At 42.8% G+C, this 25,557-nt stretch overlaps 2 protein-coding genes across 6 annotated transcripts in view; one reads left to right on the top strand and one right to left on the bottom strand.

Moving 5' to 3' along the window:
- Nucleotides 1-298: 298 nt before the first annotated feature.
- Nucleotides 299-5,706, top strand: tex47 (testis expressed 47). 2 transcript variants are annotated; one of them, XM_026315903.1, is made up of 9 exons: nucleotides 299-415; nucleotides 1,556-1,625; nucleotides 2,107-2,210; nucleotides 2,300-2,361; nucleotides 2,569-2,647; nucleotides 2,837-2,974; nucleotides 3,093-3,240; nucleotides 3,332-3,388; nucleotides 5,667-5,706. In XM_026315903.1, exons 1-8 carry the CDS (start codon nucleotides 323-325, stop codon nucleotides 3,367-3,369), a joined length of 732 nt encoding a protein of 243 aa, XP_026171688.1. In that variant the 5' UTR covers nucleotides 299-322; the 3' UTR covers nucleotides 3,370-3,388; nucleotides 5,667-5,706. The 2 variants fall into 2 exon arrangements, with proteins under 2 accessions (XP_026171688.1, XP_026171687.1); XM_026315902.2 differs by lacking the exon at nucleotides 5,667-5,706 and adding an exon at nucleotides 5,133-5,343.
- The window catches only part of LOC113135690 (rho GTPase-activating protein 44-like), a 57,438-nt gene continuing 35,434 nt past the window's right edge, over nucleotides 3,554-25,557 (bottom strand). For 2 of the 4 annotated variants that reach the window (XM_026315898.2, XM_026315897.2), the window contains exons 9-22: nucleotides 24,548-24,616; nucleotides 24,372-24,453; nucleotides 23,695-23,822; nucleotides 22,793-22,904; nucleotides 19,608-19,689; nucleotides 19,390-19,470; nucleotides 17,861-17,974; nucleotides 16,458-16,549; nucleotides 16,198-16,378; nucleotides 13,264-13,455; nucleotides 12,021-12,560; nucleotides 10,991-11,106; nucleotides 10,013-10,396; nucleotides 3,554-7,660 (exon numbers count right to left, since the gene is read on the bottom strand). In XM_026315898.2, the coding sequence (XP_026171683.1) occupies nucleotides 7,503-7,660; nucleotides 10,013-10,396; nucleotides 10,991-11,106; nucleotides 12,021-12,560; nucleotides 13,264-13,455; nucleotides 16,198-16,378; nucleotides 16,458-16,549; nucleotides 17,861-17,974; nucleotides 19,390-19,470; nucleotides 19,608-19,689; nucleotides 22,793-22,904; nucleotides 23,695-23,822; nucleotides 24,372-24,453; nucleotides 24,548-24,616 (2,331 nt within the window). In that variant the 3' untranslated portion in view covers nucleotides 3,554-7,502. Of the gene's footprint in view, nucleotides 7,661-9,625; nucleotides 9,679-10,012; nucleotides 10,397-10,990; nucleotides 11,107-12,020; nucleotides 12,561-13,263; nucleotides 13,456-16,197; nucleotides 16,379-16,457; nucleotides 16,550-17,860; nucleotides 17,975-19,389; nucleotides 19,471-19,607; nucleotides 19,690-22,792; nucleotides 22,905-23,694; nucleotides 23,823-24,371; nucleotides 24,454-24,547; nucleotides 24,617-25,557 lie in introns of all 4 variants that reach the window. The other 2 variants (XM_026315899.2, XM_026315900.2) reach the window with 2 other exon arrangements.

Raw genomic sequence — 25,557 nt, 5'->3', positions numbered from 1 at the left:
ATTCTGATATTTAGGTTTTTTTTCTAGTTATGTCGGGTTGTTTTGTTGTAAAAATATAAACGATAGTATATTTTTAAAATTAAGCTAAATAAAAAACGGTAACAAACGTGCAAACGTATGACACAACTATAATGTCAGTGTAAAATGTGATAAAAGTCAATAAAACACGCGACATGAGTGTAAATAGGTGATAAAAGTAAAAAAAAATAAAATAAAGTAGTTTACTATAAAGAGACGTGAAAAACATTTCCGGTCTTGTCGTCACCGACGTCAAACGCGTCATGACGTGTCTTGTTGCCGTGGTAACCCGAGGGCCAGCGCCATGGCCGCTTCACTAAAATCAGAAAACAGACGCTCGGAGCTGAAAGAGAGAAATTTGTTGATGTCTGACGAGTTTCACGGGGAAACGAGTGAGGTTTGTCTTTCCACGGTGAAGCTACTTGTACTGAGATACCGAATAACGGGACAGACCGATTGCAGGATAAAGGCCTTAGTCACCCCGATGTCCACAAATGAGAAAACTTAAAAACACGAAATATCCAGGTCCTTTATTGCAGTTAAAGTAAATACCACATTATATATATGAGCACAATCGGTAAAATACATTTAAATGTACGTACATCATGAGATTACCATTAACTCGTGCTTTTATATGTGTACTCAACAATTGGTTTGTTTGGCTTTGACCTATTTTACATTGAACTTCATGGATAATGAAATATAAGGAATCCTTAGTACAATAGTTTTTTTCTGAAAGATCTCAAAAACATCTGATCTCATTTATCAGAGTGATATTAAAATTGAGTTTTCAGCTTTTCAGACTAAACCAAAGGAGAATTTTACTTGTTTTCCATTAACACATATATTTGTTCAAGAAGGACCAGCAAACTGTTTCTTACATTAACTTCAGACCAAGACGGTTTGTGGTCTTGTATCTGCTGCATGTTGGTCCCCCTCCTGCTGGATCACTGGCTGAACCGCTGTCCTGGCCTGGGACGGGCCCACAAACAACATGTTTGTTGTGTACGTCTGTAATAAAGCCCAGACTGCAGGAGAACAATGGGTTTCTAGGGTGTCAGCTCCTCTAAACACAGACAGCAGCCGTTTGCTGTGGCTGCACTCACTTCGCTTCAGTGCTTGAACTGAACGCAGAGAAATTCAGAGATAGAGAGATGGAGAAAAGTGACGCAGTGAAATCAAAGGCAGAGAAGGAGGAGGAAACTGGGACTAGTTTATTTCACCAGATTCTTGCACGGAAGAAAGTTCTGAAAGAAAACGAGGTTTGTATTTCAGAGGAGAGGAAACAAAGTTTAGTTTAGCTGTTTTAATGCAGCTGGACTCACAGATATGATCAGCAGCTTTACGTCATGACTGTGGAGCTTTTTCCCTGACAGATATTTGACAAAGGCTACGCACAATATGGCAGAAGGTGTGATAATGATCTCCATGCATGCATGTACCTAATGTGTGACACAGCCCTCCTCAGGGTGCTCCCTGCAGGTGGAGCAGGACGTTCTGGTGTCACCCTGCAGACTTTTCTTCTCTGTCCCTGCAGAGGATCGTGCTACAGCGGCTGGTGGTGATTGCTCGACTCCCCCACAACGCTGACAGGACCGAACTGAGAGGTCAGTCCGCAATTACCTTCAGAGCCACACAGACAGAGAGCACAATAGCTCAGTGGTTGATAACAAGGCATTTCTATTTCCCTGATAAGCTCCCGTCACTCTAATCAATGAACTAATCGCCTGATGCCGATTTAATCCGTGTTTCTCTTTAGGGATTTCTCTTTAGTGTCTGTGCATTTGTGGGAAACAGATACAGAGAAACATAAATGTGCTCTTTTTGAATTTGAACTTTTCTAATATGTAAAACCACAAAAACAGGCTGTGGCTGCTATAAACTGCTTTGTTTCATGTGTTGGTGTGTTTTTATGGCTCATCTGTAAATGAGTCTGCAGGACGTTCTTGTAAAAGCTTTTCTGTGGTTGCTGTTCAAGCAATTCTTCCAAAACAATTCCAAAGAAAGCCCAGAATAAAAGCCTCAGGAAGCTTCTCAGGCTATTTTGTTTCTTCCACGACATACTGATATATTGTTGTTTTCATACAGCTCATTATGAACAACTCATCTTTGATTTAAGCAAACAGTACATATGGGATCTTACAACAGGCCTGCTGTTAATTTATCCATCCTGCCTGCTTCATATCGTTGAAGTAAGTAACACTGCAAATAAAAACACGCAGCATGGATCCATGACAGATCACAGTGTGGACTTACACTGTGCTGTGATTCTCTCTTACAGTCATCCAGGGATATTCTGGTTTCTGTTTTGAAAGACCTCAAAGACATGCAACACACAGGCTGGTAAGCAAACCACACATAACACATGATGTACACAAGAGCGTGCACCCGTGCTAACATTTTGACCTAAATGCTAACACGTTCACGATGACCAGGAGCTGACTGGAGATCAGAACATCTGCCAAAACACCTGCACGTCCTGAGCCTTGCTCCTCACAGTGAGCAGTGTTAAAATGCACAGTCATACTAACTCTGACCATTCTTTCTTAGTATCTTGCTGGAATCTCCCAAAGTTGTTTTCATGGCTCACAACCCTGAACGCAGGCTGTTCCAACAGTGGAGCCACAAGGTTTGCTTTTGGTTATATTCATACATTTTAAGGTTTAAGGTTTACACATACACTCACATTATTCAGTGAGCTCCCTGTGCCTTGTGTACACACACATTCATTAAGGTTCTCCAATGTTCTATTCGGGGTTTTATACATTTTCTTACCAATTCTGAGCCTCATTTCACTCATTCATGCTGGTGACTGAAGGTGCTGGGACCCGATCACGTGGCTCAGGGCTGGGCGGCTAAAGGACTTCAGGAAGAGGACGACAGCATAGAGACTCTGGTTTGCACCGTCCTGTCTGAACTGCAGAGGCTGCGAAAGCACCTGGAAATAGCTAAGAAGGTGTGTTTACAGGATTAGAAACTTAGAGCAGCTCCTGTATGGGGTTCATGTATGAACCTCAACAGCTTTGTATTGTTTTGATGACCAAAACATCTGGTTGTTGTATGAATGCACTCAGGCTCTTCCTGGGCTGGCCCTGGATGAGACCCCGGAGCTGATCATCTCCCCGAGGATCTTAGAAAAGCTGCTGTCTCAAGATGAGCTCCAGACTCCAGAGCAGTACCTGCAGATGTACGACGCCCCCTTGAACATCAGCATGGACTTTGGTAAAGAGGCACCTTCCCTTCAATTTGGATATTTATGATGAATATTTCAGTCCAGATGAATCTGATGAGAAAAAAACACTTTACTCAACAGGACAAGTTGTTCGAAGCAGAAGCCTCACCACAGTTTAACATGAACAGAAGGTCAAAGGTAAACGGGTCATTGTGCACGTGAGTTTGATTTAACCTGTGATTTAAAACTGTGATTCCTTCTGTCTCTTTCCCAACGTGCCTCTTTCTGTTTTCTTTAATGTATGAAGCCAAGTGAAAAGACATTTTTAACAGTTATTCATAAAAAAAGCACAGAAAATTCAAGTAATATAAAAACATTTTTAATAGTTTCAACATTCGGATGAGGATTTTCTTTTTTTATTTTACACTGTGATCCACGGGGTGATAGCATGGCCAAGAAAAGGCAGTTCCTCTTTACTCCAAACTTTAAAGAGTCCACAGCATCACTACTGTTTGACACCAAGAACTTTGAGAAAGACTGATTGATCACTTATGTGTTTTCTTCTTATTTGGGCCCACATTACCTGGAACTGAAAAAAAAAGAAAAGATGGACACGTAGTTGTGACGGTTGCATGCACCACAGTGTAGTCTACCAACTGTACGGGCTAAAACCAACCTCTCTGCAGCACCTTTTTTCTTGCTTGTCAGTGTAAATTCACAGAAACATTTCAGCAGATCTTAGCGCAGTACTCTGGGCAAAAACAGTGGTTTTGAATCTAATGTGCTTTTCTTATCTGCTACAGGTAAAACACAGTGGAACATATGTAGAAATGTAACACAGAAGATGAAAACGAATGTTAAATCATGTCGGCAGAATCGATGGGGAGTTAAAAAAGGTCAAGGGCAGCAGTGAATTACTCGTCTCGCAGGGGGTGATCTATTCACTGATAAAAATAAATACAAGCACATTTATAAAGGACCAAAGATGAGACACACTTTATAAGCATGCGGCTCATTTTCACACTAACATGGTCATTCCACTTTTTATTAAACACCCTTCCACCCACAGCACAATCACAACCTGTGAGGTCAATGTCGTCTATCGCCAACATGTTTCACCTACTCGTGGGAAAAAGGCCTTTGTGTTTTAGTGCTCAAAAGCTCTAATGCTGGAATCTCTCTGCTCGACCGGGTTGTGTTTGGTGAGAACATGTACAAGCCTCGATCTAAAAGCCTTCAGAACAAAACAAGGACGGACCATCCACCTCAGCACGGCCTAATCTGCAACAAGAAGGATTTTCTAATCCGTTTTTCTTTAAATGTTAAAATTATAAATACTGCATTTGATGCTGCACTGACTGAAACTAAGTCCAGTCAAATGAATTAATTGATTAGTCTGATAGAAAATCATTTGGAACTATTTTCATAATAAATGAATCATTAAACATGTAAAACTTTCTTTCAGTTTTAATGTCGTGAGGATCTTCTGCTCTTCTTCGTCTCATACAACAGTAAAATGTCTATAAAGAAACATCATTTTGAGCTTTAGGAAACTTTGCACATTTTTAAATTAATTTCGTGATATTTCAAAGACCAGATGATTAACTGACTAACCAAACAAATAATCGTAATAATTCATAGCAGCCTCGTTTTTTGTTTTTTTTTTCAGATTTTTCTTTTTGGACTGTTTTTGTTTCTGCAGTTTTATGTCTGTGAATAACTTGTATCTCATGTAATGACTCTGCTGATATTTGATATTTGTTTTCCTATGTCTAAAAGTCAAGCCATAACACAGCAGAGCAGCAGTATCTCTAACCTCTTAAACCCTGTTACACCCTAAGACTGACCACTCCAGCTCAGGGTTCAAGGTTCAAGAGGCTGAGAATTAAAAAACTCTGCGACCGAAGCAGAAACAGCTGGTTTTTGTTTTGTTTTTTTCCAGAAAATCGACAAAGTAGATTTAACCTGGAGCCTGCGTCAGAGCTGCACCGCTTCAGCTTTTTACTGTGCCACGTCTACTCGATGTTGTTTCGTGTTGATGTGGGGCTATTGTGCTAAAACCTGCAATATTACATGTACAGTATAATGTTATAATATTCATCACCATCATTTCTATTTTTCAATAAACCTCTCCCCTGTCGGTATATACAGAACATGTATGTACAGAGGTGTCAGTATTTACAAGAGTCCTGTGAATATTCTCACACGTTAAAGACAGAGGATGGCAGCAGCACAGTGACTTTGAGGCCATGTGTTGTGGATGTTCTCAGGACGAAAATCTTACAAATCTGGACAGGTCACAGCAAAACCCATCGCAAGGCAAATATCAAACCGCTGCTGTCGTTTACAAACCTCGTTACTCCAGTTTTCTCTGAAACTGAACGTCTGATTCCTGAAAAAAGGTTTTGATGTGACAGCAGAGAAGTTCTGGTCCCATGTTCCCATGTAATGCTTTTTTTTTTTTTTTAATCCTCAGATGAGATTCATGTGTAGTGGAAACAATCACAACTCCCCAGACCTCATAAAAAGTATTCAGAAATATATCTGTATAAATACTCTCATCAAAATAAACACATATACACATATCTTTGCACTTGCCTCTGATTCACTAATACAGACCAAAAATATCAGCATCATCAGACAGGGTTCCTGTAAACAGCCATGTGGAGGTGGAGGAAACTGAAAACACACTGACAGAAAAAAGTGTGTTTGACCATCAGGGCTGCAGTTTTTTTTGTTTTTTTTTAATATTCTGACAAAAACTGCACTTTTTTCTGGGAGTGTGTTGAGATTCTTCAGTTCTTTGTGATGATATGATGGGATGCTCAGGGCAGACGGACAAAATCTTTCCTGTGTGTTCTGATGAGGACGATTCTCCCATATGGAGCCTGAAATGGGCCACCAGAGTAAATACAGTTTCTGACCACTAGTGGAGTAATGGACCAGTGTCACACTTCTGTCCAGATAAAAGCCCATATTAACATTGATTATACAACTTGAAATAAAAGTCCAACCCACAAAGCAGCATCAGGGCCTCTGATTGGCCAGAAATCTGCCAAATGCAACGCAGTCAGGGTCTGTGCTGCTGCTCTAAGGGGTGGACTTCTTTTAGTTGAACTGCAGTGATTGTTAGGTGACAGACTCCAGGCTCCGTGGTACCAAACCTGCACATTCCCGTTTTTGAAACTGAATTTGATCCTTATTTCATCCTGGAAAACGAAAAATACCATGTGACTTTGCTTGCTGCCAAAATAATCAGGATTCATCACATGGACTTTTTCATTTTTTACATTTCTGGACCTTTGAAAAACTACAATATGTATTTCATACATGTAATAGCTCCCTGATAGCGTCAACTATATTCTATCTGGAGGAAATGGTTTCTTTATAGCTCTTTTGTGGATACAAAATATGATATGATTTGCTTTGTTATGTTGTTAATCGTATTATATACTCTGAAAATGTAAAGTAGAAATAAAAATTCAGTGATTAATATCCTGCTTGGATGTAAATATAGAGAAATGTGTCATTGAGCATTTAAACCTCTTTGCAACCTGGTAATAATTTTCCTAAACGTCTAAAACATGCAGCCTGTTTACGCTCCACAACACCAACAGTGCAACATCATGTAGTACAATTAGCAAACACATCACACACATTAACAAAACACACACACACACACACACTTTCCACAACAACATCCTGGCACACTCACAGTGAACTCAGGTGCCACCACATGCCAGAGCGAGGCATTTCCACTGACACCCCTGAGGAATGAAGGAGGCGCTCGGGATGGGAGATAAACGGTGGGAGAGAGAAGAAGAAGAAAGCCTACGTGTTGGCAGGACTGATGTACAGTTCTGTGTTGTTGTTCTTCCTTCTAAGATTCACTCACGAGAAGCAGCAGCAGCAGCAAAGAGCACTGGTTCCTCCCAGCAGCCTGCATCCAGCCGAGTGAAGTTAAAGGCAATATTGCAAGTGAATAAAATAAGGCAAAAACATAAAACATTGAAAGTAAAAAAAAAAAAACATGTTAACATAGAAAGTCCCCTGACAACCCGGTCGCTGATTGTGATTGTGAGACTTCTTTTAGTTGTGTAACCCTTATTCCTTGTCACTTTATGGCAGAGATAATCTTGTTTTTAAGCATCAGCCCCTGCGGATCGAGGGTGGGTGAAGGCGTGACGATGAGATCCAGAGCGGAGGCTGACGTTATCCAGCTGGAGAGGTGAAAGGTCAGTGAATAAGCGTGATTTAAGCGGTGCGGTGCAGCAGTAGCGTTGTGTGTTTCATGAGAAGGAACTCAGTGGCGTCATAGCGCTGTGCTCTCAGACTCTTCCTCCAACTCCGCTCTGTCACCGGTCGACTCGAGCGGCGCCACTGAGTTCCCGAAGGACGAGATGTGGGGTGAGTCAAAAATACCATCCAGTTCCATGTTTATGACGGGGATGTCCAAGTTACAGAGAGAATCTGGCAGAGCAGAAACACAGTGTGAGCAGAAACGAAAACTAAAAAAAAAAAAAAAAAAAAGAGTTGTGTGAGGTGTTGAGTGAAACAGATCGCTCCAGATGTGGTTTCATCAATGCTGGATGATGTTACACACAACATGTGGGTCACCAGACGTCCAAAAACAGTTGCAGTATGAAGAAATTAAACAATGCATGATAGGGGTGCACAATATACAACCAATTATACTGGGGAACAAAGTAAATCTGAAATTACACTCAACTGTCACATAAACCCACATGTGAATTTACCCCAGATGTCAAACCAGCTGCAGGTGTTTGCTCCCAGTCCCAAAAACATTAGCATTAGCATTCATGTTCCAGTACGTTCACGGGCTAATTCATTCTGTCTAATAGTGAGATTAGACTGCTTCTCTAAAATATCAACAACAAAACACACAAATATTGAGGCCAAAAATTAATGTCTGCTACAGTTCAGTTTGATTGATTTGTTCTCACTGAGTCAGACCCTTAAATGCAGTGTTGTATTTACAGTAGCAATAAAGCAGGTTTGTTATTTGCATCTATATCATTGCAACGTCTTGGGAACTGACAACAAAGTCAATATTGTGCACCCCCAACTCTTACACCTGATATGACCTTTAAAAACTCATTCAAAACCACCAGATCAATGTAGTTAGTTATACTCATGTATAAACTAATATATTGACCTCCGTTTGAGAGAAAGAGCTGCTTCCTCTTTGGTGTCATGTGACCATGATGACGTAACACGTGTGACGGACGACAGGCACAGGTGAGAGGTGTGCGAGTGAGGAGGAGCAGAGGGAGGTGAGGCACGACACTGTGGCGGAGTGGAGCAGGGGTGTGTCTGTGTGTGTGTGTGTGTGTGTGTGTGTGTGTGTGTGTGTGGGGAGGGGGTTGGGGTCTGAGCGTAGCATTATGGGTAGGAATCCTGAGGCACGAAGACCTCTGAGGTTTCTGGCCTGGTGTGTTTGGACTGGTCCATGTATAAGCCATGCATCAGGCTCAGCCACCATGCAAAGGACTGACCACAGCAGCTGTGGGTTTGTATACATAATGACAAATACTGGAACGTATGCTCAGTGGTCAGTTTGTTAGGAACGCCGAGCTAAAACTAAGTCAGTCCTTTAATCAATCCTCCTTCAGGAAAGTGACAATGTTCAGTTTTTGTCGCGTTGTAGTGATCACACAGGTGAAACACAAACACAAACTGAACCCTATCACCTTCCTGAAGGCGGATTTATCTTGGCGTTCCTAATAAACTGGCAGCTGAGGGTAAGGAGGGCTCTAGGGTGAGGCTGCTGCTGAGATGGAAACCAGGGCCTGTATTTATCAGACCTGTTTGACACCACAGAGTAAAACAGCTGTGGCTGAGTGTCAGCAATAAAACACAGTGAACTAAGTGACGTCCTCCTCAGACTTACAACTTATTCAGTCAAGTAATAATAGAACAGATTAATTTTACTCATGTGAAATCTCTGTATGTACTAGATTAGTATTTCATATGTTAATCTAATCTATGACGTCCATGTATAGAGATAAATAATAGGAACCCTGACAATATGCAGCTGTTAGTCGATACATGTCAGGGAAATCATTTTAGTAACACACTGACGAGTGCAGACAGTGAAGATGATTGTAAATTAAATCAATGAACCCCTGATTAAAACTCCTTAAATAACTTGGTATAATAATCTGTAACACGTGAACTAATGCAGGTCTGTTCAGGAATCTACCACACCACCTTTAGAGCAGACATCTGACGTGTGAATCAGAAGATAAAAGAAAAAGAGAACATTTTACTTTCAGCGGTTTGATAAAAACAGGCCGTGATCCTAAATGCATCTACTGGCAACCTCAGCCTGCTGTGAGCTGGCTCCGTTTGTCCATGACGGCGAGGGGTTGGAGGGGTGGAGGGTGAGGCTTTAGCACAGGGACTCCTGCTTACCCTAAAAGTCCCTCTCACACCTAGAATGACACTGAACCTGCTGCCTCATACTGCTGTAGGTGAGACAATGAGAGCAGTCGACAAGAGCGGGAAATTAGAAAACATAATAATAAAAACCAAGAAGTGAGTAAAGAGAAGCAACAATAACCATGTTACTGTGCAGATTTCTATTCATGGAACTCCAATCAGACAAAGTCTGGTGTTATTCTGTATTTCTCTTATTATCCCATCAAAAGACCAAAAACTATAGTGTGTTAGTCTGAGCTTAAATACAGCATCACTCATAAATGGACACAGATAAATGAAGTTTAAAGTGAAGTACAGCTGAAGTAAAAGCATCTTAAAGCTAAACTTTAACAGCGCGGTGACGGTGCTGTAACCTCTTACCTGTGGACATGCTCTCCCCAGGAGACAGACCATCCAGGAGACCCGACGAGTGCTCCAGAGGCTGGGGGCTGGTGCCGGGCGTGGTGGGGGGCTGAGGAGGAGGTAAGCTGGGCCTCTGCCGAGGCGGTTTGGCGGTCGGTCTGGTCTTAGTGAGAGTCCCAGCCAGTGAGGGTGGAGAGGAGAGCGACGGGGTAGTGGCAGCCTGGGCCTGACCCGGGGAGCCGATGGTGGCGTATCCCTGTGGGTAGGTGAAGCTGTATGGGGAGGGGGTGCTGGGAGGGGTGGGCGACAGGCTGACTGGAGACGGCTGACCCGTCGACTGGTCTGACATGGCTCCTGTCTGGCAATAAGGGCCTTTGGGAGGGATTGGTGCCAGCTTCTTTGCTGTGGAGACACCAAGAAGAAGAACATGTTCTCAGCTCTTACAGGCTGCAGCAGTGATGGATTTTAAAACTGATTTAGGAGTTGAATGAATGAATGAATGATGATGATTGTCTTTGTGGCTTAATTAAAGAGCGACTGCAGCAATTGTGTTGTACAGCAATTAAACTGGGAACTGTGCAAGTGACAAATTTCCATCAATCCAGTCCCTTAGTGGGCGAGAGGCAGGCTTAAAAATACAAATACTCTTTTTACTCACATCTAGGACAGAAAATGGTTTATATGAAACGTTTTCACTGCACCATGAGGGAAAAAAATGAATGAAAACACATTTTCTAGGCTGATCTGACATGAGCTGTAGATCTAAAATTGTAGAATATAATAAAAATAAATAAATAAAATAGCCTCATTCCACGTCACATTTATAACAATAGTTGCACAAGAAAAGAACAAGGTTTTGCTTTTAAATTTCATTTTGACTGAATGCTCATTATCTATGACCTGACAGCACATCTACATAAAGTGAAGGTTTTCAAATGCCAAAAAGCCCAAATTAAACAGACATGAAACTGGTGAATGGCAGCACAGGCGTGTTACCTCTCCTCAGGGAGTGCGGGCTGTGCTCAGAGTGCTGCGACTGCCCACTAGAGGTCCCTGTTCCCTGGATTCCCTTCTGCCCGATGACTGGAGAAAGCTCCTTGTTCTTCAGAGTGCTGAGGAGAGAGCGAAGGAGAAGGACACATGAATTACAAGGTGCCCTTTGCATCTCACTCCCCTTTAACGATATGTCAGCTCTGTTTCTGTAAATCTCTTGGCGTATTTAAAAAAAAAATGAGAGCACCCATAGTTCAATGTCAAATTGTGTGAGTGACCACTGCTGCAGATGTGTAGTCTACACTGCGGTGCAGCAGAAGCAGTTCAAAATCCCAATTAAACCCTGACGGCTTAATGGATTTTCCTTATTTTTATAGCGCAGTGCAGCCAGAATGCCAATGGGAAGAAGGGCCTGAAGGTCAAAACATTATCAGTTTATACTCTGACAGCTGCACATCAGCCTGCACTCAGTTTCAGCAGATGAAGCGTGGATGGATGACTGAAGCTGCTGGGATGTCAATTCAGGATGGAGCAATGCCGATGAGCATATCCTGGATTTTTTCCAGTGTCACCGTGTTGTTAATCCATGTTGCTTTGCTTTAACATACATCACTGTGTTGTTTCTGCTCATATTCAAGGTCTGATCCTGCAGGGCTGACTGGGCCCACTGGTGTGACTCATTAACGCCCACTTTTATAATGGTATTCACCAAAAGCTTTGAATTTCCTTTGTTGCCTGGCAACCGTCTCCTGAATATCCTGGCGACATGGAAAGTTATGGATCACATACATGGCTAGTAAATGAAAGGTGGATCTGATAATGGGATTCCTAAAGCACACTGACCGACAGACTCAAAGCCTGAGGCATTAATAAGACAAACAGAGAATAATGAGGGTGGAAGGATCTTATCTCACCCCTCCCCTATCCTCCTCATCTCATCATCATCATCCAGCTTCCTTTTGTCCCTGTGGGGCCTCTCTTCATTTGTGTGTGAACTGTGTTACGAACGAGTTGAGCAGGGGTCTGTATTTACCTAGTCGCCTTGGCTCCTCTCTCGTGGCTACAGGCACAGGCTGCCCATGGAGAGGGAACAGTCAGGGGGGTGTTGGGGGGTTTGGAGGAGCCCAGGAACAGATCATGACGAGTCAGAACGAGCGGGGGTTTGATGTAAAGGGTGGAGCCATTTGTTTCGGAGGGGGGCGCATGCGGAGCATCGGACAGGGAGGCCTGTTTGGGCAGATGCGGGGAGCTGGGTTTGTGGTTGGAGTTGACGTCAAGCTGCTGAGGTGACGAACAAAGGGAGCGGGAGAGCGGGGGGGGGCTGTAGCTGTAGCCGGAGCGGCGGGGAGGAGGGGACGGGCCGTGAGGAACGGTTTCAGGACTGGGGGCAACAACGGGACGCACACCCAGAGATGCTCGGGTGTAGAAATGATGGTGATTGAGCGAGAAGGAAGAGCAAGAGGAGGAGGAGGAGGAAGATGAGGAAGAGGGGTAAGGGGGAGGCGGCCTCTCCTCCTCAGGGGAGGGGTAGGTGTAACAGGAGTCCGACCAATTGGAGGATGCATCATCCAAGCTGCAATGATAAAAATATCAGTGTTTTATGGAGAAATGAGGTGGATTAAAATGGATGAACACATTTGTTGACAGAGCTAAAGAGCAGTGGGACATTTTGATTTAAGTTTAAGTCTGGTCCAATATTCAGGGTCGGGGCTCAGGAGACTATTAATTATTCTGTTAGGAACTGAGGGCCCCAGCACAAAAACATAAATAACAGGTGCTTGTGAAAAACAAAATAAATACAACAGAAAAGTCTTCACCTCATCCATTGCAGGGCTTTGCGACAATGGACTGTTATGCTGTTAATGAGGCTTGGACTAATGGAAAAAAACAGATTCATTGACAATTCATGCACATGCAGCACTAAACCTAAACACATGAACCTTTCTGAAGGTTTTCCACAGTTTCGTACAGAATATCCAAGTAAAAATCTTGTACCACATGATCCGCGGCATCACCACTAAAGTACGTTTAAAACGACATGCTTCATCAGAAGTGAGACACCGGGGTTGACACAGAGTTGACGCAGGGACAGGGTTTAGCACCTTCTGTGGGGAAGCGGCGACAGACAAGAAAACTGGGGGTAAAAGCAGACAGCGCTGTTCTGGTGTCGGTTGCAGGGCGCAGCGGCACACGTGGCGAGGAGGGAGCAGCAGCAGCGGCGGCGGCGGGTGGGGAGGTGTGCGTCAAACAGGAGCACGGGGCACAAACAGCCTTACCTGGCTCGGTCGCTGCTGGTGGGAGGAGGGGTGGGGGAGGGGGTGGCAGAGAATTCCCCAGTCTGCTCGGGTATCAGAGCGTCAGAGGGCGGGACGGGGGGGTGCACGCTCGGTGGCGTGGAAGAGGCTTTACGCGTAGAAGATGGGCCCCTGCGCGACACCCAAGAAGTGTCCATCACCCTGACACCCATGCTGCAGTGGGACAGAGATGCACAGCCAATCAAACCAAAGGAGGGTGTGTGTTTGTGTGGCTCAGGGGGAGAGGTGTCTGGTTTTCACACCATCATCTTTCCTCTCTCAGCTATACCACTGACCCTGGATCAGCTTCTAGCATCTCTCCACCGTACCCACATGATCCTCACCATGAACAGAGAACAGCAGATGATCAGCACAAATCCTGCATAAACGGATAATTCCCTGGATGATGTACGAGTGATAAATACTTTGATAACCGCAACACAAAAGATGCCACACGGACAAGAATCAGATTCGTGTTATGGTCTCTGCAAAATGACTCAAAGCAATAGTTTGACCCATTAAAGGACATTTACCTTTAAAAAAAATGACTTGACTTTTTAGAAGCAGATCACATGTAAGGTCCAACTTTGTGAAAACATAGCAAGGAATAGAAAAACTAACTGCCCCTCCTGCTTCCAGTATTTTAACATTAGCAGAAAGTGAATATGTCAAACTATTCCTTTAAAATAACAGGAAAACAGGCAGTGACTTAATGGAGTATGTATCCAGACAAGACTACGCAACAAGAGGCCTTTGTGCTCACAAGTTGAACAAGTCTGTCCAGTGCCAGAAACTGCAAAGATGCTACTTAAGTAAACACAGAGACAAAGGCTGCTTTGTTCCCACCTCACTGAGCTGGAGACATTGAACTATAGGAGTCCAAGTGTGTCACTTCAGGCCGACCTGACTGGAGCATTAAACACACACACACACACATATGACAAACAGCTCCTGCCAGCGTGCGGCCGAGACAGACAGATGGTGAACAGGCCGATGAGAGGGTGACAGGAGGAAAGGGAGCTGTACTGTACCTTTGTATCTTCCTAATGCTGCATTGTCAAAACAGAAACAAGCACAGTGAGACAGGAGTAAAGATCATGGACGACAGAGTCTCCCTGGGCTCATTAACAGCATCGTTTTCCAAAGCGGCAGAGGAACTTTGGCAGGGTAAACTTTTAAAGACAAACAGGGGGCTGCAGGGGACGAGAGTCATGCTGAGTGTAATAAGCAGCACAATCTGAGGGGCGAAACATGCTCTCCCTGAAGTGCTTCAAGCTCGTCAAAACCTGAGAGAAAACGTTCGCTCCATTTAGCTCTAATTAGGTCAAGGTTTCCCACACGGAAAGAAGAAAATCCCCCAAAAATCAAAGGAGAACGTGAGAGGTTGTGCATTTCATTTGCAGTAACATGCATCATGCTCAGAGGTTTGTATTTATGGTCCTCCTGCAATGATTATTCTATACTGACAAATATGTAAACACCCCTTTTGTTACTGACACTTTTATTTTATTACCATGTTTGTTAGTGAGCTGAAGGTGCCTCTCCCCCTCATAAATGTCTCTATGGAGTTTTTTATGCCTTTTACATTATAAATTATTCTTACTGACCAGATTAATGCAGAGTTCTTCAGCTGACTGTACCGAGTCCACAGAACAAAAAGGACCATTTGACTTTTTCCAGAGGGGGGGTGCACTTACAGACCTGAATCTAAAATCTTTGGTACACAAAAATCACACTAACACAGCCTCACTCGGGTTCTGGATTGTGTTTCTGTGTATTTCTTTAGAAAGCTGAGCTCTACTGATCAGACCCAGCACACCGGGTCCAAGTTTAATTAGTTGGCGACTTGTGGTCCCTGGGCTGCAGGCAGCTCAGACTCTCCGCAGGCCCCGATAAGTCCCAGGCTTTTTCACAGCATTAGAGACAAAGAGAAGCAAAAGAAAGCGTCAGACTGGTTTTCAGCTAATCCTCTTCCACAGCTCCAGGATTGTCAGATTCCTCATTTCACAGACTAAATGTCATGTATCTCTCTCTGTCGGACTCTTCTTTGTGTTTTTGTCTTTTTCTCACTCACCAGGCTGCGTAAAAAAGCCTGAAGGCACGAGCGACACCATGTCACTTGTGTCCAGCTCATACTGAAACTGAGCTTTTCTCTGAGGTCACTTGCCACATGAAACTTGTGTAATCGGTTGGGAATTCTCCCACTCTTCCTCCGCATGTCCGACCCTGTCAGATGGCGATCATGCCAGGAATTGCCCTCATCCAGAAAAAAATGGTCAGTCCAGTTTTCAGGATCCACACTGACTGGAACTGTAAAGACGCTGCAGACTGACGTGACTGAGTCTAAGCTCTGGGAAGGTTTAGGGTTCAGGACCAGGTTCCCTCTCAGCTCTGGATTACAGGGGTCATTTATTGACATGCTACCATCTCTCCATTCATTGGCCTAATGTTCACTGACATAGTTGAGTTATTTTTCATTTCTACAAGCAGACTGAACACTCATCTGTTCTCAACAAACAATGTCACATGACTCACAGTTTCCCCAGCTAAGCTAACCCAGAAAATGTTGTTTTAATTAAAGGATAAGGCACCAAATTCAGTCAGGTGAAGCTAAAGATTCTGCTTCATAGCAGCTCATAGAGGCTCATGGGTACTGTAGTATTTAGAGCCATAAACCAGGCCAAAATTAATAACAAGGCATAGTTTCTCAGAAATGCAGCTGTAAAGGATGAAATATGAACCTGGAGGGTTGTCAAACTATACTGGGGATGTAGTTAAAAGAAAAAATATAACGACTAAAAATCAGTGCTTCCAAAACCAAAAAAGGATTTCAAACATCTTCTACAATCTTCTAGATTTGGATGTGATGCCCAGACTGTGCTGTAGATGCAAATAAGAGAGGTATGAGGGTCGTACCCGTCTTTCTTATAGAATTCCAGCATCATGTTGTCTGTGGCGACGCTGAGCGGCCGGCGACTCTGGTCGTTCTGCTTTCGATCGATCTGATCCATGTCCGGAGACGGCATCGAGCTGTAGTTGGCGTTGTGGTTGGTGTGGACGGGGCTTCCGTAGTTTCCTGTGACGTTAAACTCGATTTCTAAAAAAAAAAAAAAAACAACAATTCAGTATTTTATCATTAGTTTTTTTCTACTTGCTCTTGTGTCATCTCTGCTCACCTCCGGGGAAGAACCAGTCGGCGTGTTGGATGATGGGCTCGATGATGCCGACGATTTGCAGGGACACAGTCGTCATCATCTCTGTGATGTTCCTGCAGCGGACGGAGGAGACGGAGGCTTTTTAACGACGGGGCGCTAAGAGAAAGGAGCTGTCTGGATCATAAGACTTGACGTTCACTTTCTCATGATATTACAGAAGCATTAAAATGAGAAATTAAAAGCGCTTCAGAAACGTGGGCTATTAAAATACTAATTAAAAGTTACAAAGTGATAAAAAGTCTTTCACCCTTCAAACTGCAGCATTATCATCAACAACATATAGCGTATTGCAAGAACTGTGCCTGCTGGCCTGCTTATTATCAGTGGTGGAGAAAGTAGTTGAATCCTTTACTTAAATACTAAACCTACTAATGCAGCATTGTAAAAATACTCCTTTAAAACCAAAATAGAAGTACACACTGGGTTAAATGACCCCTACATGTTGCACAATTATTATTTGTGATGCATTAATGTGCCAGCTGCATTTTTAATGTCTACAAATTATAAAAATATTTTACAAAAACTTGCAAGAACCTTCTCTTCTGGAGTCATGTATTTAATCACTTTGCACAGCAACAAGTTCTGTGAAAACCAGCAGCTCAAAGTTTCAAACTGACTAAGCTCTTTTCAGTCCCCTTCATTCTCTGAGCATAAAAAAACACTTCCCGGGCTGAACAAGAGCTCAGGTAGTACATGATGAACTGTGCAACACAATGAAACTACAGTAAGTATACAGAGTACACAAAGCACTGGTCTTTCATTAAAATATACCCATATTTCATCTTTGCACACACTGTTAAGCAGAGGAACTTATCCTGTGGAGCTCCTGGCTGCTATTGGCACTATGGTGCAGTGTTTAATGAAGGTATGACTGTTTTGTTTGTTCCTGTGCACGCACATGAGCGCACGCTAGCGTGCACGTTCCTGGTTTCCCACTGATCCACAGATGGTGATGATGCACCAATAAAGGCAGAGAAGAAGAGAGACCACTGCTAGCAAGTGGAAAATTACGCAAACAATTCAAATTATACCAGTACTAAAAGAAGAAAATGCATTTATCACATTTATTAGACATAAATTTAATTTAGAAATAAAACTCCACAGGGCAGCTTGAGTATTTCTGCCCTCTGTGGTGGACTGCTTCAGGTCTGGTGCACTATTGATCACACCCATGATGGGTTTGCTCACTCAAACCTCTCAAAGTCAGTCAGAAGATTCAGCTGTTGGTAAATTGAACTCTAATGTTCATACTGTTACACAGAGTTGAAATAATTAACTCATTGCAGTCTCACGGAGCCAGAACAGTGACACTGAAAACAAAACCAAAGTGGACCTGTCACAGTTCTGGCTCCATAACGTCTTACCCTTCATCGTGCGTCCACAGCAGGTTCGGTCCGAGCACTATAGCAATGTTTCCAGGTGTCATCTTGTTCACGTCCTGGTACTCAGTCAGTTTGGAGAGAAATTTGATCAAATACCTGCAAATAGAGATGCAGGACACAGGTGAGTCGATGAAAACATCACTTAGACTTCACAGATGGTTTGGTCCAAAGCAACAAACAACACATGCATCCAACCTCTGCAGGAAGAAAAACAGTGTATATCATCTGTCTAGGTATTATATGTTATGCAGATTATAAATGATACATTTGTGATTTGGGGCAAAATACTGTAAATAGCTATATAATATCTATTCTCACTGAACTGCTGTGATACACATATTAGTACAATATGGTACTGAAGAGAGGACGACTGCACACTAAGCTCCATTTACATCATTACTGAGTGTTTCGATCACGTTTGGTTGATCCGATCCAAACGTTCAGTTTACAGAGATGAATCTAAAAGTCAGAACCACAGAGGAGTCAACACATGAAACATGCACATACTTATAAAAACAGACAAATATCAGACTTTACAGTCCAATAAAACATTAGAATGGTCAAAGCTGAGAGAAGGCATCAGATGTAAGGAATATTTTTTTCAGCAACCTTTTCTCTTTATGTGTTTGCAGAGGCTGTAGGACGCAGGAACGGGCCTGTGGGTTCTTATGGCGACTCATCCAGAGCCGACCCACAGCTGAATGAACATCAAGCAGCTCATTCTGGCGAGCAGCGATTATCTGGACAGGTCTGACAGGTCTTCTCAGAGGAGGGCCGTCTAAAAATACACCCTATTTGTGCGATTTGACGATGACACTGACGAGTGCTGCAGTATCTTGCTCTACTCCTCCTCCTCCTCCTCCTCCTTGTCATACCTCTCCTCCGTTTTGGTTTGATCAAGAGACAAACCTTCAGCAAATATCTGCGGCTCATATCTGCGGCTCGCTTTAATCCAGCAGCTGATAGAGAAACTCTGAAGGTAGAATGTGTCACTCATTCACACAGACCAACACTTTTTTTTAGACCAGTGTTGATTAGAGGTGCTACAGCTTCATGAAAGCTACGGTGGATTTTTCTTCAGGAACAGACACCGAGACGTGAAAGTGACTGACAATAAAATTAAAAACCAGTGCCTCTCTTAAAGCAGCGATAATCAATATTTCATCTCTTTGTTTTGATTTTGCAGGCAGCAGATTCAGGCTTTGGCTCACTCACCACCTGGATAGAGCTGTTTTCACACAAAAGGCTCTAAAATCTCCACAACCAGCTCGTGCTGATGTGCATTCAGCTGAAGTTAGATGGTGAACACAATATTTAGCACTTAAAGAGCTGAGGATTTAAGGGTGAAGGGAATGTGACAAACCGCCTGATACTATTTATTCTTCTGTGCTACACAGATCTGTGGCTGCAGCTGAAGAACCACGTTAGTCAGATGTGAGTAAACAAGATAACTTTAGCTGGTTAACTCCCCTGTCAGCCTGGATAAATGAATGAGGAAAACAGTGACTCACTTAAAGTTGTTGTTGTTGGCCGGGGGTAGTTTCTCACATGCATTTAGCAGAGCCTGGGGTCTCTTGTCTTGATCCTGAATGCTGCAGGGAGACAGGAAAGAGATGCAGGATTTTCACAACATCACATGTAAGATGTTAAACTATATGAACTTGAACCTAAAGTTCTAATCAAACGACCAACATCTCCACTGATCTCATTATTCTGAGCAGATACACACTTGGAAGCCTGGATCCAGTCATTGTAGAGGTCAAAGGTCATTAACGGCTCAGGGAGCTCCCGCAGGTAGGACTTCAAAGCACCTGCGGAGAGGAGACATAAGTATAATATAATATAAATAAAGACAGAAAGACAGAAAGAGGAGAAAGAAAGTCCCAATGATGAACCAGAGATGAACCAGAGAAACCAGCTCTGACCTGATCAGCACAATTCAGTGGAATAAACAGAGTTTGATTCCTGACTGTGGCTTTTGTTGTGGAGGTAATTTCATATCACTGTGGGAATAACAAACTACTGCAGAAAGTGTAGACGGAGCAGGTGCAGGTATGAGTGAGCGTAATTCCCTCCAGCTTATTGCACTGTTCCATACGATGGAGTTTCTCTGTGTGCGTCTCATTTAGCAGTCGCCATGCTCATGTTGCTTCACTGACTGATCTGATGGCCTCGGTATTTCTCAAACAAAGCACTGGCTCCATCACATCCTTGTGCTTCTTATAACCTACATGAAATGAAACATTTTACAGGGGCAGAGCCTTTAGTCACTGAGCTGAGCTTCTCTGGAGATACAAAGTGTTGTATAAATCTGCATGTTCGGGGATTCTGCGATTCAGATTTGGTCGTTTCGAGCACACCCTCGCATTAACACTCCGTCAGGTTGATAAATAAAAAACAAACTTGATAAAAACTGAATCTGAGATAGGACAAGTGAATTAAACATGAGGCTGTTACTGGAAAACAGCAAACATAAACCTTTTGAATAGACTGAGCTGGAATCAAAATATTCTACATCATTAATTAAACATTAAAAACAAGCTCAGAACAAAAACACAAACACCATTTCACTCAGACAGCACATACTCTACTATAAAACACCACAAATCAAACAGAAAACTATTTCTCAACATTATTAGACCAGAACTAGTGGGTGGCAGCATCATTTTCTAGTGTTGATGAAGGCGACGGCTGACTGGGCTTCTCTCTGACTTGTCTCCTTTCTCTGGTCTGCTGCGTTTATTTGCCCCAGGGACACGTGGGATTGATGACAAACAACGGATTCGCAGCCTGGAGGCTTCTGTCTGTTCACGTCTGCCCGTCTGAGTCGAGATCTCTGCATATGCAGGCGTGTTGTGTGACACATCAAATGTGGGATATCATGTTGCAACTACGCAGTTTGTACTTCGCTGTATTTGAAGAGAGGAGCCAACTGATTGTGATTGAGGCTGATTGAAGATGAACCCTTGCAGACCCCCACCACGACCACCGGCTCACAAATTAGATTCGCTGTTAGAGCTAAGCCAATTTAATTAGAGAGGGATACAGCATCGACCACGACCCGTCGCTCTTTGCTCTGGTGAACACGGTGAATTGACTGACTTTGATTGGATATTTAATAAAAGAACATATTGTTGCTGAACAAAAACAAAATGTCTCTATTTTGACTGGTTGCCTTATGCCCCACATTGAGCTGCATGACAAGCCAACATGTCTGCATACCAAAATGAACAGGGCAGGGCACATGAAAATCTTATCACATCATCTACTTCACACGTGGTACCTGTGGAGCAGGTATTGAGTTCTCGCTGTGCATCGTGCTCAGGTGTTTACAGAGTCACACATGCCAGCAGGACAACAAAAAGTCCCACTCGTGCAAAAAAGCTGTGCCCTAATTGGGTAACTGGGACAAGGTAGGAGTGAACGTTTGTGTATTCTTGACCTAGACCTCTCATACAGGTGTTCCAGTTCAGTCTTCAGCCTGATGAATACCACCTGTGAATGCCTGGGAGGTCACACTGTGGTATTTCTAGTTACGTACTTACTGAGGTAAAACATGACTCCTCACTTTCATTTAATATCTGGGATGGTTTCCTGCCGCAAATTCTTTTAAATCACTTAAATGTGCCACGTACGAACAAATCTGGCTGCATGAGCAGTTCTAGCATGAGGTCCAGTGATTTGCCAAAACATAGAACCTGACAGGAAGCTAAAAAGATTCAAAAACAGAAAATAAAAGGTAAACAGGGTCACTGGGAAAACCCAAAGCACCTTTCTCTCTGGAGGAGTCTACACAAATGATTGTTTTTTTCCTCTTTCCAGTCTTCTTTAATAATCATTCAAGTTATGTATCATCTCAAAATGCTGTGTTGCTGCTCTTTTAGTATTTGTGTTCACAGTCTTGCCTCCTACATAAAAACTATGAATATGGAAAAAAACTGGCAAGTTTTTTTAATGTTGGCACGACACTGGAGCAGTGATTACTTAGGAAGCACTTGACAGCATCCCCCCTGTGTGCTGGAAGGTAACGCTGCACCAATTTCCTTTCATGTTGGACACAAATGATTAGATTGACAAATTCAAAAATGCATCGTTCTCCAGATAAAAAAATATGGGAGGTTGTTATTGTGCGGGTGTAAGGTTTTCATCTGACAACATCATCGTGCAGCAGTCAGCCCCAGCAGAGACAAGCACCACCCTCAAAAAGGAAAAAGATCAATAACAGCATCATAAGAGCTTAAAAGCCTTTTTTTCTTTTAGAGTCAATCACGAGACTGATTCAAAACAAACCGGTGAAGGCAACAAAGGAAAACAGATCTTGTTTTTGCCGCTGCCTCTGCAGAAGATGAAAAATCTGCCTGGCGTTATATTTGGAATTTATCAGGAGACATTTTTTGGATAATTTATTAAATCTACTGAATCGACTTAAAGGGAAAGACAGCAGAAAGGAGAAAACTGAACCTGTTTGCTTTTCTTGCTACTGATGCAGAGAAATAAACTGTATCCTAATCAAATCATTATTGACTCATGTGGCTCTTACAAAGGTTATAATTAACCTTTTTTCAGGAATTCAGTGCTGACGAACAGAATCACAGAATCAGCTCAGGAGAAACAAACACACATGATAAAAGGGACTGAAAACATCAGGGATGTCATCACTGCAGATCATTAGGCAGCGTAACGATGATTGTTTCCCCGTCATGTAAAGTGGAGGTGGGAGGGAGCTTGTCTCAGTGACCCATGGACATAACAGAGCATGGTAGAAATATACAGAAACTGCAGTAGATGTTAAATGTTAAATCTACTGCAGGAAGTCGTATTTCACATCCCTGCAGACGACAGTGGTAACCGATTAGGTGTGAGCAGGAGAGACGGGGAAAATTCAGGTATGTGGCAGCGCTGGCGGCAACTCACCTGCGATGGCGTGTGGGTCTGCGGAGTACTCCTGCACATCTAACACCCCGCAGTCCAAAGACGCCTTCAGCTTCTTGAGTTTGGAGGCCGAGGGAGCAATTCTGAACAAACCCTGAGACACAAAACACGGCGACAGTCAGACAGTGAGGCCAGATCACGCCACACCTGCAGCAAGAGCCAAGAGTCTAAAGAAAGATATCAGGTACTGAAGTGCTCAGAGCATCTACTGAAGCAAACAGCAATGCAGAAACAGTCCAGTCCAAGTTAAAGTCCTGCACTGAAAATAATTATGCAAATTATATTATTAGATTCTTCCTACACATACATTCATTTAAAAACATCACGTTCATGTTGCAACTGATTAAAGTGGACCTAATTCTGACTGGTTTATATGCTGCTGGGAACCTAATCTACAATAACACCTCATCAGTTGATTACGTTTTGTATCAATAGAAATAACTAGTAACTGCAGCTGTCGGATAAAGGTGAACATTCTGCTTTAACAGTCTTTACAGTGAATACAACAACGTCATTGTGCTATTAGATTAAATTATTTCTATTAGGTCCTCTCAGCATTGAAACATTTACACACTGAGTGACTAACGCTGCACTGATTCCTGTGAACAGCTTACTGGGCTGATAACAAAAAATGGGGCACAGTAATTAAACAGATGAGGATTATTTGTTTCAGGCATTCAACAAACAGCTCAGAGGAAACCAAACTGTGGCGTGGGCCTCATTAGATCCATTTCCCTTCAGTTAATTAAGAGTGACTTCATCTCACTGGCACCGTTTCTCACTGGAAGATTTGTTTACTGTGTCAGTCAGGACAGCTGCAGAGAGAGTGTGTGTGTGTGTGTGTGTGCAGAGAGAGTGTGTGGTGTGTGTATGTGTAGTCTGACCTCCTCCTGCATGCCGCACTCCAACAGCATGGTGACACAGGCCTCGATGGGAAAGGCAATATCTCTCCCACTGAGCGCTAAGTGCTCCTCTAATGGTTTCCCATAGCAGGGTTTCTCCACCCAGGTCTCTGTCAAACACACACACACACACACACACACACACACACACACACACACACACACACACACACACACACACACACACACGTTACACTCACAAACATGCACAAAACACAGCAGCAGCCTGATGTTTGCTCAGCATATTGAAGAATTTTCTCTCCCTTTGCAGAAAGTTTAAATATATTTCCAGTGTGAACTTAAAACACCACAAAACCTGTTGTTCAAGTAACAATGACACTGGTTGGCATTAGTCCCTGAGCTCTGTGCAGTTTAAAGCTGCATTAACTGACAGGCAGGGAAATCTGGCTGGTAAAATAAATGTATTTCTCATAGAGAGAAGTCAAACAGTAAATACTCACCACTGGTGTCTGTACCTGTTGATTTTATTGAGCAGTGTTGTAGTTTTAATTAAAACAGCTAATTGTTTTACTATCACACACAGACACACTGTGATATGAGCTGCAGCAGAGCCCGGTGGAGTTAGAGAGGGGACACAGAAAAAATAGACGGCATCATGAGTGTGTGTCTCTGTGTGTGTTTGTTGGTCTCACACTCACCCTGATGAGCTTTAATCTGGGGCAGAACGCTTTGAAGCAGCTCTAATGACTTCCTGTGGTACTCTGCCTGGACCTCTATCAACTAACACACAAACAGAGACCAGAGAGTCGGCCGTGAACAAACACAAGATTTTTGCTTCTTCACTCATTAGCCAGTGGAGAGATATCGTACTTACTGTCTGGAAGTAGCTTGCATAGTCAATTTCTTTGGCCATAAAACTGTACATGTCTGCTGATAACTGATCCTGCAGGAAGGAAACACTGAATTTTAAAAAAAAATGTCACAAGACTCATTGAAAAAAAAAAGCATCAGAAATGTCTTTTGGACTTTGTAAAGCAGGGAAAGTGCAGGTGTAAATAATTACAGTAATGATGGATGGGCCCTTTGTTTTGCATGTTGGCTCAGTGGGACTTTTACTGTAGCTGAGACACCATTAATATTATTACTTACACCTGCTCTGATAAGGGAAACGTCTCCTGTGGAAAAAGCTTGTTTATATTCATCATCCTGCTGCAGGAGCAATAAACGTGCACAAAGGAATCAGGAGGAGCTCAACATGAAAACTGCTTTTGTGCCTAAAACTGCACATATCACAAAATGTTCATTATCTGAGAGTTAGCCGTTAGCTGCAGAGCTAGATTTCATGAAGCTGTGGGTGGTTTGACTCTGACACTGCAGGTCAGGCTAAAACACACACTGTTACTGTGTGTTAAGGCTGTTTAAATAAATCTGTCTGAGTTTCTGTTTGGAATCAGACGGCTCTGGATGGAAAATGTGTTGCTCTGTTTATGATTTCCCAGAGAAAAAATACAAAAAATAATAATTAACTGGTCTCCTCTTTTGAGAAATCCTGCTAATTAAGACAACAAACTGAAAACAGGACTAAAACACAACACGTTTTGCAGTGTTGTCTGCTCTATCAGCTCATGTCAACATGGTGTTATATTTTTTGTTTGAGAATATCTGATCAGGTGAAAGCTGGTGTATAATCTGAAAATGTTAAGTATATATTTTTATTTAAACATCCATCAGGTTATAAAGTTAAAAACTTTCAGCTGCATGTAATTCATGTGGAATAACCCTAAACCCATTCAGTTTATATTGTGTTTGTGATGAAGCTTCCCTGTTTTTGCTCAGTTTTTGGTCTCTACCACCTCTTGAGCGAATGATCTGCCTGTTTAGCTG

This window comes from Mastacembelus armatus, chromosome 19 (assembly GCF_900324485.2).
Source record: "Mastacembelus armatus chromosome 19, fMasArm1.2, whole genome shotgun sequence".
Classification (NCBI taxonomy): domain Eukaryota; kingdom Metazoa; phylum Chordata; class Actinopteri; order Synbranchiformes; family Mastacembelidae; genus Mastacembelus; species Mastacembelus armatus.
This window is presented reverse-complemented; position numbering and strand designations above follow the sequence as displayed.

What these genes read in the sequence shown, in the direction of transcription:
- tex47 (XM_026315903.1), top strand. Translation starts at nt 323, where the DNA reads ATGGCCGCTTCACTAAAATCAGAAAACAGACGCTCGGAGCTGAAAGAG. An exon ending in TGACAGGACCGAACTGAGAG is followed by an intron (nt 1,626 to 2,106) that starts GTCAGTCCGCAA and finishes GTTTTCATACAG; the next exon opens with CTCATTATGAACAACTCATC. An exon ending in TCCAACAGTGGAGCCACAAG is followed by an intron (nt 2,648 to 2,836) that starts GTTTGCTTTTGG and finishes TGGTGACTGAAG; the next exon opens with GTGCTGGGACCCGATCACGT.